The 16,376-nt window shown below is 32.4% G+C and overlaps 1 protein-coding gene across 3 annotated transcripts; it reads left to right on the forward strand.

The window, feature by feature from the left end:
• The first annotated feature begins 5,658 nt into the window (after positions 1-5,658).
• LOC114393734 (protein ACTIVITY OF BC1 COMPLEX KINASE 1, chloroplastic) lies at positions 5,659-14,973 on the forward strand. 3 transcript variants are annotated; one of them, XM_028355159.1, is made up of 14 exons: positions 5,660-6,077; positions 7,696-7,902; positions 7,987-8,076; positions 8,194-8,340; positions 8,916-9,080; positions 9,236-9,376; positions 9,485-9,664; positions 11,569-11,764; positions 12,222-12,349; positions 12,576-12,647; positions 13,415-13,527; positions 13,638-13,785; positions 13,870-13,939; positions 14,638-14,973. In XM_028355159.1, the coding sequence occupies exons 1-14, from the start codon at positions 5,784-5,786 to the stop codon at positions 14,700-14,702; spliced, it is 2,016 nt and encodes a 671-aa protein (XP_028210960.1). In that variant the 5' UTR covers positions 5,660-5,783; the 3' UTR covers positions 14,703-14,973. The 3 variants fall into 3 exon arrangements, with proteins under 3 accessions (XP_028210962.1, XP_028210960.1, XP_028210961.1); XM_028355160.1 differs by having other exon boundaries at positions 5,958-6,081; XM_028355161.1 differs by lacking the exons at positions 13,638-13,785; positions 13,870-13,939; positions 14,638-14,973 and adding an exon at positions 13,248-13,314 and having other exon boundaries at positions 5,659-6,077; positions 13,415-13,526.
• The last annotated feature ends 1,403 nt before the right edge of the window (positions 14,974-16,376 follow it).

Raw genomic sequence — 16,376 nt, forward strand, 5'->3', positions numbered from 1 at the left:
AATCGAACTTTTATAGGATTTCTTACACTCAACACGTACATAAACCACATACACTGCACATAAAAGCAAGGGATGCAAGGACAAATATAATTGATTAAGATAAACTTTTCCTAAAAAATAATTTGTTGTATCAACAAATGTTAGTTGTTAATTATTAGTATTTTATTAATAGGGGAATTAAACCCACGATCTTTCCTCCTCTCCTTCCTCCTTTTACCAACGCACCTTCCTTATAACTCCTCATAAAAATTAATTAAGATAAAAAAATTATGCTATCATATTTTTATTTTGCTAGAATTAAATTATTTTATGTGGAAAGTTATAGATCCTAAGAAACAATTAATCATTGGTATTGGATCAAAGACAATTGATCCATCATCATCTTATTCGATAGCAAATATAGGAATTGTCATTTACATAGTGTACATAGAAGTCTAGAATAAATAAAATGGTTTTGCAAGTCTAATTTGCTTTAGTATGAAGGTTTAACATGGTTGAGCACCACAGACCCTATAGACTTGATAAGCATAATGAGGTGATATTTGTCCCATTATACAAATAGTATGTTTGAAAAAACATTTCAGCTTGCTTTTAGCTTTTTTTTACTAGTTGCAAAGCTTGATTGGTTATTCGATAAACAAGTCTTTATTCATTTCTCTTGTTACCTTTTTTTAAATAAATCATGATTTTGTTATTTTTCTATCATTTTTTACTTTTGAGTTACTTCAATAACTAGTTTAATCAAACACTTATAATTTAATAAATCAATTTTTCAACTTCCAACTAGTTTTCCAACTACTAGCTAATAGCTAGTTTTTCAACTTCTAGCTAGTTTTTAAGCTTCTAACTAATTTTTCAGCTAGTTTTGTCAAACATAGCCAAAATTTGCAATAAATAAATATCCAAAAATATAAATAATAGTTGTATTAAAAAAAACATATGAGAAGTTATATGGGAGTAGTTAAAGGCTAAATAAAATAGAGAATAAGCAATTACTATTATTGGAATATTGGAGATTTGAAAGGTAAAATGTTATATATTGTACTAACCACAAATAATGTTTATGCAAATCAGTAATCAACCAATAATAAATATGCATAAAGACCATTTAAATTTTGATATTTTACCACTAATTCGAAAATAATTTATAGAAAATAAAAACACAAACGAAAAGGAATGAAAAATATATAAAATTTTCACACACACACATATCATGTTATTAATTAGAGTAGTTTAAGGGATTTCAAATTGAAAATTAAATCTCCCTAAAAAAATAACAAAATAAATGAAGGAAAACACGTAAAAATAGGATATGATTTTTACTTACTTTCATATACTCTTTCCCTATTAAAAGGTTAAATCATGGAAATTCCTTAATGTTTACAAATACAATATGATACTCACTCTCTAAAGAACCCTCAATATCACTGGAATAAGGCAAGTCGAGAACTTCCTTAATGTTCTTTCTTCTTGGAAATTCCATAATTTTATCAATATCTCGTCTATCCTAAGGAGACAACAGTTGATTCACCTAAGATTTGAACCTTTGGGGAAACTCTTGCCAATAAAAAGGAAACTTTCTAGTCTTTCCATCAAGTTTGTAAAATGATTTTTGTGGTCAGAATAAATAAGGTTGGGTCTGACCCTAAAAAAAATGAGTCTTAAAGTTTTCCCAAGATGAGTTGAAAAGAGTGAATAAAGACCCTTAAGCACCAATCATAGATACCCAACCGACTTTACCATTCTCATTGGCTCTTACCCAATAGAAGAATAAAAATTTATTGAAAGTAAGAATTATACTCAGCAAAGGGTGGAGAATGCATTCATAAAGGCCTAACTATTAGGATGAAGTTGTGTAGGAGCAACATTCATCTCGACTAGAATTACACATTCAAAGTCAGAAAAAGGCAAAGTTATGTCTAAATACTTAAACATATTTTCACACACATACATGAAATCAGGTTGGTCTTTGCTAACGTTGAGATAAACCTTCTCACTAAGAAGACAATGATCGACAATAGCCTAGTTAGGATTATTGTGATAAGTAAGATTCACTCTCTATTTCAGGTCAGTAATGGATTTAGTGGTTTGAAAAGTGGAAGGATAAGTTCCGACCTCACTAGTGACTCAAGTATACCAAAGAAGAAGAACATAGGGATACTTCTTTTTATTTGGCTTCTTAGGGCTACAATCCTTAACCCCTTCAGCCTCCTCATTTTTCCTACCTTCTTTTCCCTTTTTTTCCTCGCTTCTTATGCTTACTAAGAGAAGACCCTACAATATCTACTCCCTCATTACTACCACCAATAACCTCATCCGCATCCCTAAAACGACAAAAAAAATGTAAATTTTACCATTCTCTTCATAAGTTCAACCAATTTGGTGTTTGTCGCTGCTAGTGGCATCGCCAACAATAACATTAACACTGGAGGAAGCTTCTGGTCCTTTCATCAAGTTCTAGAAAGTTTCCTCATCAAATAGGACAGGAGAGACAGTATGTAACATCCTAAAATTTTAATATAATTATTGTTATTAGTTTTAGTATAAAAGTTATTAGTATAAGGATTTATTTGAATTAAAAGGATTAAAAGATTAATATTATTGTAAATATAATTATTATAGTGATAATATAATATTGTATATCAAGTTTCAATCAAGTATTTGCTATATTTGAATTAGAAATCTTTGAGAGCGATTTTAAATCTTATCATGTTTTATCTGAATATATCTTGAAAGAAATTAAAATATTATATATTTTTAATAGTTAGATAAATCTAGATAATAGAGTATAAAAAGATAAAGAAAAATTTGGTTCAGCCAAATCTATTAACAATATATCTCATGTGATTCAATCTTAATCACATACTTTTGTGCTTATATAAGGATAGACAATTTAATTTTTCTAGCACTTATAATCAGTCTATCTTAGAAGATAGAAAATTAGTAGAGCGTGTAAGATTGAGAAAAAGGAAGTAACAAAGAGAATAATCTTCTCGAGCCAATAAATAGAGAAGAGGAATAATAAACAAAGAATGTGAATTATTGTGCTTCAAGATGTGAGTAATATAACATTTTTTTTCTAAACTTTTATGGTATAGGTGCATAGCTGAGGATTGAATTATATATATATATGTTATACATGTGTGTTCACGTGCCTTGAATTAGGTTTGTGAATCATGTACCAAGGTGTTGTGGCTTGTGCTTAAACCAATTTATATAAACATGTATATTTGAACTTATGTATGACTTTAATTTAATTTAATTTAATTATGCATGTGTATTGGTGTATTCTTCACATGGTTAATTGATATGAAATTATGGTACTAATATGGTGTGATATTGAGGATAGTTATGATTGATGCAAATGGTTTAAGAATTTACTTAGCAAATATTTGAGATGACTTTTTCTTATTATTGTGAGAGTTAGTCATTACCTTTTGGAAAGGAATGATGATAAACATTCTATTCTGGGAATAGGATGATAGATACCTCCATCTGAGATAGGAAAGAGATTTTGAATACCTCTATTTATGATGGGGAAGGCAATGAGATGTCATTGCATATACTTTTGGGGAGCAAATGGAGATGCATCCCCATCAGAACCAAAATAAGACATTGATAAAGATAGGAGAAGAAGGATAAGCGAAGAAAACTAGTGGAAGAGGATTATATGGAGAACGTACCTAATCAAAAGAAGAAGGGAACAACAGAGATGAAGACAACAATAAAAGGAACACAACTTTATCGCACCAACTCAACCTGCCGCTCGAAACTCCCAAACTCATAAATCTTAAGGAAATATGGAAGAGGAAATAAATGGAAGAAGAAAAGACAAATAAGCTTTTATAAAGGCTTAAGAACCCAAATGAAACCCTCTGACTTCTCACCATAAGTGATGACCTCGAGAGTTACAAACCCATCATGGAGGCACAAAAAACCAAACTGCCTCCTCCAAGGGTTTAACTCTCTTAGCATCGTCATTTGGGGTTTTTATGCCTCATACAAAGAGACATGTTTGTTTTAAGACCACAAATGAAGCGACACGTGGTGCAATCAGAAGGTGTCTAGATTGCCGTGTCTTTAAATGAAAGGCCATAATCCATTGTCAGAAAACTCATTATCATGTATGAACACACATCACATTGTTTAAGCTGAGGTCATAATAATTTATTATTTTAGCATTACGTCGTTTAAGCCAAGCTCACAATGATTGACTGTTTTAAAGTCACATCATTTTAACCAAGATCACATCCCTGGTTGTTAGGTGACACTTCACTCAACATTCTTGTTGGTTAGAACCTTTGACCAGTCAGAACCTTCCTTAGGTAACCCTTTCTGAGACCTCAATGATCATCCCTGATTGTTTCCAGGATCAATGATTGTCCCCAGAAACCAACACGAGACTTTTCAGCATGCTTTGTGCTTAGTCACATGCTTTTCGAGAAACTTCCTAGAAGGTCACTTATCCCATAACTACTAAAAGTCAAGCACACTTAACTATGGAGTTCTTAAGTGGCGGGTTACCGAAAAGTAAATACATCTTGTTTGTATAGGCAATACCAATTAATCTTTAACATTCTTGATCTTTGTCAAGCTCTTTTGCCTTCTTTAGACTCATAGTTTGGGAGGGCTTATGTATTGTCCGAGAACCGCAAGTAGTCAGCATTAGCCAACTGACTACCACGTTTCACACGACCTACTTAGTAGACGTCATGTGCAGTCACTAACTCGGTAATTGTCCTCACTTATAAGACCAAGAGGAACAACAAAAAGAGTTAACTTACATTCAATTCATCCTACACATCTCAGACATACACTGACTTTAACATCGGAGTCCCTTTTCAGGTACTCCACCCGCCATGGGAGATGGAGCTTGACAACAAGAGAATGCATTACCCACATGTCGAACTAGGAAGAACTTGATAAGAACATGTACCATATAACATCATTGTTCTTTGAATATTTGTTCTTTGTTTATCTTAGAATTTTTTTTGGTAGTGAAAAGTTTAGATGCACTAGGTCTTGAGAGCTCACCAAGGTCAAGATATCTTTCAAGGTTCAAAAAACGTTTGTAAAGATACTGATAAACAAAGTTTTCACATTGACAAAGATACGATAAAGAGAATATTTAATTTTCAATTTTCAATTTCTATTTAATTTAAACAATTTCTTCTCATGTTAACACGAATTGAAGCGGTTTAACTACTAGAAATCACGCTAGACAATTTCATAAAGATAACTAATTTTTTTGCTGAATATAAAGATAGCGAATTATGAAAACTAAAAAAGAAAAAGAAAACATTTGATATAAAAATAAAAAATAAAATCAAAATCAATAAAAAATGGACAAAGAAAGAAACTGAATCATGATCAAGTAAAAATAGACGACGTAAATATCAATACTAATTATATTTTAAAAAATAATATAAACATTGTCAGATTAGTAGCCAACTCAGCACAAAAAGTGTCCACATAATAAAATTATCCTTAATCAGACTTTAGGTCCAAAGAAAAAATAAAAATAAAAATGGATGTTGTGGTTATTGTTTGGTTCAGCCACGTGCACCACTAAACAATGCAAAGTGTTTTAGTTCCTGTGGCTGTCGTCTTCGCTAGCAACACCATATTTTCTCTTCTATTTAAATGAAAAACCAAATTTCAAAGTAGAGCTTTGGTTCTTTCTTCTTTTATTTCTCTTGCTCTAATCTCACAAGTCACTTGCAAATGCTCCCAATTTCCTCTTCAATTTAGGGTTTCATCTTTCGCTTCGAGTTTGCGCATCCATGGATTCCATCTACGCGAGCTCGACGTGCACGGTTCCTCACCTTCTCCGTCGCGAGACTCTGTTCTTGCCGCGAACATCGATTCCTTCTTCCTCGCTTCGGCGAGCGAAGAAGGCGCGGCGCGCGAGGGTTTCGAGTTCTGCCTCGACGACGACGACGGCGAGCAGTATCGCTTCAAACGGCGCCGTTTCGAGGGCGTTGCAGGGAGTGAGCAATAAGAGTAACACTGCGCTGGAGCAGCTCGACATCGAGCGTGGCGTATGCATCCCTTTCCGCAAGTACTCGCCGGAGATCGTAAGTACGCATTCAACTTCTCTCTCTCTCTCACGCGTTTGCGGTTGCGTTTTAAGTGCCTCGTTAGTTAGTCTTGAAGCATCTACAGCACAGGCTATATGCTTGGATTGAAGTTGGGAAAGCACTTTTGTGAATTCCACTGCACAAAATGAAGAAGGAAGAGTGCATATTTGGATTAAAGTTTGCAAACATAAGTTTGATTCAAAAGTATGTTGTAAATTAAGTTTGTTGCTTTGAAAGTAGAAGTAAACGAGTTCTCCTAACTGAAATACAAACATGCTCTCTGCCTTTTTTATTTATAACTGGAGTTGTATATGACTTATACATTAAAGTTAAACTAATCTCCTAGAATTTGTGTTTGACATAATTCAATTCCAAAATTTAGTTCATGAGTAGAGGCCTCGAGGGTTGCTGTTGCTCCTTACCTGTACATAGTATATATTAGTTTAGACAAATCACTACTTGGTTGGGTGGCCTGATAAGCATATGCTCTGTTAGAATTTGGATTTGGGTCTAACTCATTTCCAAAAATTAGCTATTGTGGTGAAGTTGCCCCTACTTATATACACTATTTGGGTCATGTTAGTAGTCAATGTAAGATCTCCAACATAGTCATTCAACTTACCAGCACATGTTTAAGTTTAATCAGTTACAAAAATATCTTTATAGTCCTTTAAACAGTAAAATTATATAAATTGGTTGTTATAGGTCTTATTTTTTAGTTTCAGGATTGAAATAAACATTATAGGTCTTATTTTTGTAATTTCAGGGATTAAAATGTTCGGTAACGTCAAGGGCTAAAATACTGTTATTTGGTTATTTTTCATAGGCAACAAATTCATTTTTTGTAAATTCGGGATTGAAATGGATTCGTGTATGTAATACTTATTGTATGTGAAGCACTGAAGCTTAGATTAAATTTGAGTCTTTGGACTAGTGACCATTTGCAATTAGTTAATGTCCATGAATCAGTTGCAACTTGTAATTGCTTAAAAAACAACCTATTATTAGAAACAACTCTGTAACTCATTATATTTATATTTTAGTTTTTGGGTGCTAGACAGTTTCTTTATGTTAGTGTATGAGGACTTGGATTTAGATGGTTAAAGGACACTTTAGAAAGTAAAGTGGAAATGTTAATCACTAATTAAGGGACTGGATTCTTACTGTCTATTTATGGTATCCATGTGATTGTGATCTCATTTGTAAAATTTTATTCTGTTGATTTTTTTTAATTATATATATTGTCAACTTTGCACTTGTTTTCCCTCTGAATTACTCCCTTCTCATTTTTTTAGAATACAAATCCAGATGAAAGGGATATTGCCTAACGGAGTGCAAACAAATGTTTAAGTAATTTGTTTTAGATTATACTGTATGCTATAAAATGTAAATCTTCAGATTATTCTACATGACAACTGAAAAGTATGTTACACATGCTACTATAAGATGGATATAAGTGTTTTTGACTTTTTGTAAATGGGGTTAATTATCCCTGTGGGTAGAAGGGATGGTAGCTTCTAGCTGCCAGAGAAAACAAAAACATGCCAATCTGCTGGATGATTGTTTCTAACTTAAAGCTACTTTTATTTGACGACATTTTCCTTGTGATTATTAGGTGAGGAATAAGGTATTAAAATCAAGAGGGTCCATTTTGTCACTTATGTTGCGGGGAGTGGAGATAGTTTGGAATCTGGGCTTGTACTGGTCTAACTTGGTGTATGATTTCCTGGTTGGAAGGGATGAAGAGGTTGTTCCGTATCGTGCTCGACAGCTTAGGAATCTCTTGTGTGATCTTGGGCCTTCCTTTATTAAAGCTGGTCAGGTGTGTTGTTTAGTCTTGTGCTTATACAAGCAATGATTAGTTTAGAGTTTTCCAGTTTATAAGAAGTTTTCTTTCATTTGACAGGTTCTTGCAAATAGGCCAGATATCATTCGAGAAGATTATATGAATGAACTGTGCATTCTTCAAGATGATGTTCCTTCATTTCCCAATGAAGTAAAACTTACCATCGAGTATCAACTGTTTTTTTTTAATTCTATTTATGCTAAGCATTTGTCATGCCATTGCCACCTGGATATCATAATTCTGATGTATGACCTAAAAATGTTCTAGATTGCCTTCAGAATCATAGAGGAGGATCTGGGTCAACCCCTTGAAGCTGTTTTCAGCAAAATCTCATCAGAGACAATAGCAGCTGCAAGTTTAGGTCAAGTTTACAGAGCTACTTTACGTGCAACTGGCGAGGATGTTGCTATCAAGGTTTTGTTGTTTTCACCTTGTGTTATAACTGTTTTCATTTTCCATAGCTTCTTTGTCAGCTAATAGTTTTTCAAATGATCAGTTAAACTGTTTTGATTAATCTTCTTTTTGCTGCATCTGAGCCATTGCCTTTATGTTCATAACAGTTTAATATCCTGCTGTGATCTGTTTTCTTTGCTAAAAGCATTGTGTTCATAACAGTTTTACATAATTATTTTGTTGGGTTAATTCATTGATATTTGTCCATTCTGTTCCAAATCTGTTGATTACATTCCTTTTTTTTTTTTCCAATAGTCTTTGACTCTTTGTTTATAATTAGTGATATAAGAATTTTGACTTTTTCCTTTTTTCTAGTTTCTACTTGTTTTGATGTTTTCCTAATTACTGTTGTCAAATATGACTTTAATTTATCAAAATACTACTTATCAATTTTTTTTTCTTATCAAAATACTTTTATGGTTTTATATGATTAAAGTGCTGCAAATGAATTGCTAAAATTTAAACAGAGGGGAAAGAGTAAAGTTTTAGAACAATATTAAACCCACTGCTAAAGACACACTTTGGTGTACTTGCAGGTTCAGAGGCCAGGGATAGAGCCCATTATATATCGAGACCTTTTCCTATTCCGCACTTTGGCTTCATTCTTAAACGGCATTAGCATACAGAAATTGGGATGTAATGCTGAGCTGATTGTTGATGAATTTGGTGAAAAGCTTTTGGAAGAGCTTGATTATACCCTGGTAACTTCTCAGCACTGCCTTGTGTTTGTCAATGGTAGTTTAATGTGTGCTTTGAACTTGTCAATGCACCAAATATTGTTTCTTGGCATTTTGAGTGTTTCTTCATTGGATATTTGTTATAAATAAATTTACTGATTTCTCTATCTATATTTCAGGAAGCCCGTAATCTTGAAGACTTTCTTGAGAATTTTAAAAATGACCCTACTGTCAAAATTCCTCAGGTTTACAAACAATTTTCTGGTCAACGTGTGCTGGTAATGGAATGGATTGATGGTATCAGGTGTACCAATCCACAGGTTTGTTTATTTGGACTGGTGATGATTATAATATATATTGTATCTATAGTGAATCAAAATGATTTGTTGTCTTGTTTTGGGTTAATAATTTTCCTTCTTGTGAATCAGGCCATCAAAGAAGCCGGTATTGACGTAGATGGATTTTTAACAATTGGAGTGAGTGCTGCCCTACGACAATTGTTGGAATTTGGATTATTTCATGGAGACCCTCACCCTGGAAATATTTTTGCCATGCGTGATGGGAGAATTGCATATGTAGACTTTGGCAATGTTGCTGTTCTCAGTCAGGTAATTCTTCATATGCCAAGCATGTAGGGCAATGATCATTGCATTTTTCTCTCTCTGATCAATTATTGTTTTGGTATGCTATAAAATAACGGCATATGATGAAATGTTTAGTTGTGTTCATCCATAAGGTGAATTTGGATTTAAGGTTAACAGAAGTGGACTAACCATGCCTTAATATATAATTCATCTCTGGGAATGTTTGTCATTGCATCATATGCCTAAAGTTATAATATATGTTAGTTTAAACCCATGTGTTGCACTTTACATGTTTTGCTGTAATGAATATGATCTCCCTTACTTTCTTTGATGTGAGAGAAGAATATCATTTGTCTTAGTACACAGCTGCTTTGAAAATCATGTGACTATTTTTATATCTATATTTCCCCCATTCCCCCCACAGATGACCACCAAGCAATTTTTTTTCTTGCATGTGTTTGAATATTTCGAGTTATATAATAATTTTACATGTGCTATATTATCTGGTTTTTGCAGCAGAGTAAAAAACCTTTAAGCTGAAGTAATAAATGATATAATTGCCAAATGTTTTAAAAGATTTTCATACTGCCCATGCCTTTTAATTTGATCTTATTCCATTAAATTTTGGAGGATTATGGCCACTATACATAGCTATATGTTGTATAGTTAAAATTCTAACTCTGAATTGGATTTATTATATCCCTAAAATAAGGGAATGTTTATCAAATTTTATCCTTATTTTTTTAGTTTCTCATGAAAGTAAGAAAACTTTCTATGCAGTTGAACGGAGTGCACACTTATTATCCACTAACATTGACATTCTTTTTTTTTTTTTAATAAACGAAAAAAATATATTAGAGAGAGAGATATATGAAAGTCAAGGGATTATATATTATTGTCTGAAGGCAAAAGAAAAGACAAAGAATGCCCAGTCAGTGATGAAATACATCGTTATATCTAATAAATCCTGTTGAATACATTTTTTTTTTATCAGCAAAAATAATATTATATTATAAATAATTCAGTACAAGGGGTACTGATGAGTGTACAGATCTTGAGCCTCCTGTTGAATACATGGATGGGGAACTTCTTTGAAACGATCATTGATCAAGTATCACATTGTATTAAACTTTAATATTGAGAAAGAGAGAGAATGAGAATGGAGGAAAATATTATTCAACCCAAACGGTTAGGGATTACAAGACTGGTACTTATAGTACCTTAGAGAACTAACTATCCTAACAGTTAGTTTACACTTTACATCACTGTCAACAGCTGTCATAACTAGAGACAGTTGTCATAACTACAGATCCTAGAACTATAGTTTAGAGCTGACAGGTAAAAAAGAATACAGAGTAATATACTCTAATACATTGAATGAAAGAAGTAAAAACAATTTTATTTCATAAAAGAAAAATAAGCAATAATTCTGGCTCTAGTATTTACTGTTGTATTATGTAAGAACAAGACTAATTGGATGGTTTTCTGTCTTGGGAGTGCTTCAAATTCAAATGAAATTAACCCCAGAAGCATAAGTTGCAGCCAATTGAAGATCCTTGGCTAGCAACATCCTAGACATTAATCATATACAACTATCAACTGTGTGCATTGGTGTTTGACATGTGTAGTTCATAGTATTCATAGATGTGCCTTTTATGAGGGTGCTTTTATATTTTTTGACAAGTTAATGCCTTCTGTTTTTCTTAGATAAAAAGGGTTTGTGTGGATATGTTTATGGTGTCCTGCTGAATTGGCACAAATACACCTATTGCGTACACATTTGAGAATCTATTATGTAAATGGGAAAATATTTTGCTTTTAGGATGACTTCCATTATAATCTTGAGTATGGAATTTTTCTTTGTTTTGCACTTCATAGTTCATACTTTTTGTGGCTGACAACATGTTGATCTGGTTCTATTTCTTCAGCAAAATAAACAGATTTTAATTGATGCCGTTGTCCATGCTGTGAATGAGGACTATGCTGAGATGGCTAATGATTTCACCAGATTAGGCTTCCTGACCCCAGGGACTGATGTGACTCCTATAATTCCTGCTTTGGAAGCAATTTGGCAGAACTCTGCTGGAAAAGGACTGTCAGATTTTAATTTTCGTAGTGTCACAGGTAGGCACTTTCCCTTGATTATTTAATATAAATAGCTATTACTATAATGTTACCATTTGACCGTCCTCCAATGCTTATTGAAATAAGTTTTCCATTTGAGATTGAATTTTCTTGTCTTGTTAAATGGAGGAGTTAAAAGTAACAAGCCATAATGAATACTCTCTGAAGCTGAAAGAGGACAAATCACAAGGACTCTTAGTTTCACGTTGTATGACTATGTTGTTCCATCTTATTCTTACCTCTTAATATCACATTTTCCCCAAGTGATATTTATGGAGGGTGTCACTATTTATGGGAGGAGGAACAAATCTTTTTTCTTATACAGTAATACAGGGATCAAAAACTAATTTACATTATTTTTTTATGATTCTGTAGTTACGTATTGATTGTAATTAGACTTTAGTTTTTTTAATGCTTTAATCACATTTTAATGATATTTTAATGAAATATACTGCAGGAAAGTTTAACCAGTTGGTTTACAATTATCCCATTCGAATCCCAGAAAGGTTTTCACTTGTAATTCGTTCTTTATTGACCCAAGAAGGCATCTGTTTTACCATGAAACCTGACTTCAAATTTCTTGAGGTAAAAGCTCCCATTTTTGTGACTTGTTCTGATTTCAAGTTGATTTGAAAACTGCATGCTACTTATTTTCAAAAGGCATTTTTTATGAAGTTCTAAATACTTTCGTCGAACAAAACAAATACTTCATCCTCATTGTAAATGAATCAGTTTGAGCAACTGTCAAAACTGTCCTTTCTCTATCATACCTTATTTTTCAGTCTAATATGAACCCCAGTATTACAAATAGGTTGCCTATCCTTATGTGGCTAAGCGACTACTGACAGACCCAAATCCAGCTCTACGTGAACGCCTCATACAGGTTAGTAATTCTGTTCAAAATGCATAAGCTTTTTTGCATATAAATTTTATTCTGTATAATCTACATTCCTCAAATTAAAAGAGGCTCATTTTTTGTGATATATATTTAAAATTTGGAATCAACGTCAAGAAGTATCATATGTCGGGTAAGAAATTTTACAATGGCAGGTTTTCCTTGTTGAGGAAGGGGTGGGGATGAAAGATGACCACGGGATTCCATAGTGCCATACTGCCATGCAATAGTACCATTTTAGCTGCTACATTTGAATTCATATGCTAAGTATTTTGCTTTATAATGGTCATTGGAGATAATGCTAGTTATACATGATGGGTTTAATTCTGAAGCAGATGCCTATATTTGTACACCATGACATCATGTCTTTTTGGTGTCTTTAATCCAATATCTTCACCTGTGTTATAGTGGTGAAAGGTGATTCTGTTATATTATTAATAATGGAACGGAATCAATATGTGGCTGCACAATTCAGTCAGTCATGCTAGAAGTTTGATTTGCTGCAAAGTTCCTTCCATATTTCTCTCTTCACTCTGCTAACTAGGTCAAGGCACTAGGTTCAAGTGGCCCTTTATGTGAAATTTTCAGTGCACTACCTGGGAGATATCTTAGCAAGTATTAAGTAGCAACCAATAATTAATCCAAAGTATTTTTGGTATTCTTTCTTCCTCTAAGACTCTGAATGCTAACTTAATCATACTTGCTATGTAATTGTAAACATTTTGCTCCTTGTTTGATATACTTTCTTGTTTCAGGTTCTATTCAAAGATGGCCTTTTCCAGTGGAAACGGCTTGAAAACCTTATTGTTCTTGCAAAGGAAAATGTGGCCAAGATGAGCAACAATCCAGCATTGCAAGTGAAAAACACGTCTGTATTTTGTTAAAACAACATCGTCTGTGACAAAGAAAACAGCATTGCATGTTTGGTTATTTCATTTTAGTCATTCCTTAATATTCACTCAAGGCACGTCTATACAGGCAAAGCCAGAGAGACTTAAAAGTTGAAAGAAAACTGGACCTCACAGGCACAATCAAAGATGGAGCTCGCCTTTTCTTTGTTGATGAAGGAATACGTAGACAGCTTCTCCTTGCTTTGACTGAAGATTCAAAGCTTCATATTGAAGAGGTTTATGATGATAATATGACCCTTTCCACTTCCTTAAAAGTCCATAATCTTGTGCTGGAGAATTCTGACTTGTGTTCTTTACAGCTTGTCGATGTGTATAGGTTGGTTGAAGATCAGATAGACATACCTTCTGTGGCTGTAGAAGTAGCTAGAGGTAAAGTTCTTGTGAACCTTGAATATGACTTAGTTCAATTAGATTTAATTATCTTTTTTGTCTCAAAATATCATGATTTTTCATTTGGTCCCTCATTTTTCTGTTGTTATTTAGTTCTCGAAGTGTTTTCCCCGTATAGTCACTTAGATTTTTGTTTGGTTTATCTGTTGAGTGTCTGCATGGCTCTAAAAAACGAGGAATCAAATGCAAAATGTGTGATATTTAAAGACGGGAATATAGACAAGTCATGATTTTAAAGGGATTAGAGAATTAAACAAGCAAGTTTAATTTCCCTGCAGTGTCAGTATAGAAAAATTTGCATTGTCAACCAATCAGAAATCATGGTAAATATAAATTTAAAGGTTGTTACTATAAAAGTCAATAAACTTGTCACATATAACAATGTGTGATTGGATGACAATGTAAAACCTTTTGAACTGATAGTGCATAAACTATTTTTTCTGGACAAAAAACAATAATACTCAATGGACAAACTAACCAAAGAATAAGACGAGTTATATGGAAAAATGAAAAAAATTCTATGAAGACTAGATTGTATCTTTTAACAATAGGAACCAAAGGAGAAAACCATTATATTTTCCAAAACAATAATTTAACCATTAGATGATGAAGCTGTAATCTGCCATTACTGCATGATGGCTCGACGCATGTTGAATACAAATATCTTTTTGGTGCAGACTTTCCAACAGTTGTCAGGGATCTCCTACTTTCATGGAGTGAATCAATCTTGTCTGATAGATAGCTAAATCTTTGGACTACCTGCACATAGCAAATACAATACTGTTTCAGTCAGATGAGTATACTGTACACATGTTCTATATTTCCTCTTCATTTTTCTTTTGCCTTTTCTATAGTGCCGAAGGTTTACTATATGAAATTTTGAATGAATGTGTAGGAAATGAGTAAATATTAAGTTGTAATTTCACGGGGAAAAGTCCAAAAAATTCATGTAGTCTTTGGGCCTCCTTCAACTTTGTTTATTGAATAAATCTAGCTTATGTTTAATTTTCATATTCTGTTAGTGTAAAATTTTTCACATCAACTAATTAAAAATCACTGTATGACTTTTAGATTCTTAGTTATTCAAAATTCAGAACAGTAATAGCTTATGCTAATGTATTTGTAAAATTGGAAAATCCTTTGGTTGATCTTCTGTATCACGTCGCATTCGTTTATCAGTGGAAAAAAAGAAAACGTCACTCATAATTTGTGTATAAATTTTATTATAACTTAAGGTGTTACTGTCGATAGTTTCCTCCTTTTGTTTGTTGAACAATTGAGCTTTGAGCACGTAACAATCGTGGACAGTGGTGTTTGTGTGTAGTTGTAGTGTGGTGTTGGGTGGAGGTGGGACGCCGTGGTGTCTGGAACAAATATTTTTCAACATATAAATTATATTTTAAATTTATGATAAATAATTTATATTATTATATAAAGTTGTTTTTTAAATATTAAATTTAATTTTAAAATAAGATAAAAGGATAAACCGAAAGATATAAACGGCTAAAAAAATTAAGTATATGGAGAACGATAAAAGAAGGGCGGTTTTAGCTATAACTTTTTTAACGAGAATATTAAGAATGTTTTTAGAGATTTTTTCTTTAGAGAAAAAGGATTATATAGTGTGAAATGTTTTATACTTATAATTAGTTTGTTGAGAGTGTAAAGTTATTTTACACTGTCAGTCAATGTATAAATATTAAATTATTTTTTAATCTTATATCTTTCAGTTTATCATTTTTAATATATTTATCATAAATTTAAAATATAATTAATATGCTTATAATATTAATTTATTGTAAATTTTAATTATTATATAATTTATTTATTTAGAAGTATTTATTTATTAAAAAATTCATTTATAAAAAATAAACATTTATTTTCTGCAATTCATATGTTAAAATATTGGTTACAAAGTATATTTGAAGAATAAAAAATAAACTAATTGCTCAATATATATAATTAGGATATATTTTATGTCTCTACCTCCTTTTAGCTAAAACAAGTACGCATATCTGTACAAGAACAAAATTCGCACGCTATATTCTGGATTAAAGTTAATTTCAACATAATAATCGTAGTAAGCTATAGATAAATAAATGTATGAAAATACTAGAATAGAATCTCCATCATAATTAATTAGCCTACAGAACTTATGTGATCCAGTGATTGTCGCAGTCAACCCCAGTCACCTTAAAACTACCAAAAAAAGGGGCAAAAAGATCCACGCCATCACAAGGTAGCCCTTAAATAAATTTGTGTTAAATTCAAAGAATAAAATAAGAGACTTACTGACAAGGAATCCATTTTATAAACAACTATTTTTTTTCTTCTGCAGTACTAGTGCTTAAGCACACAACAAATGTTCACCGAGAACACCATTTAAAATATATGTATACATTCAATATTTCACGGA

This window comes from Glycine soja, chromosome 17 (genome assembly GCF_004193775.1).
Source record: "Glycine soja cultivar W05 chromosome 17, ASM419377v2, whole genome shotgun sequence".
Taxonomy (NCBI): domain Eukaryota; kingdom Viridiplantae; phylum Streptophyta; class Magnoliopsida; order Fabales; family Fabaceae; genus Glycine; species Glycine soja.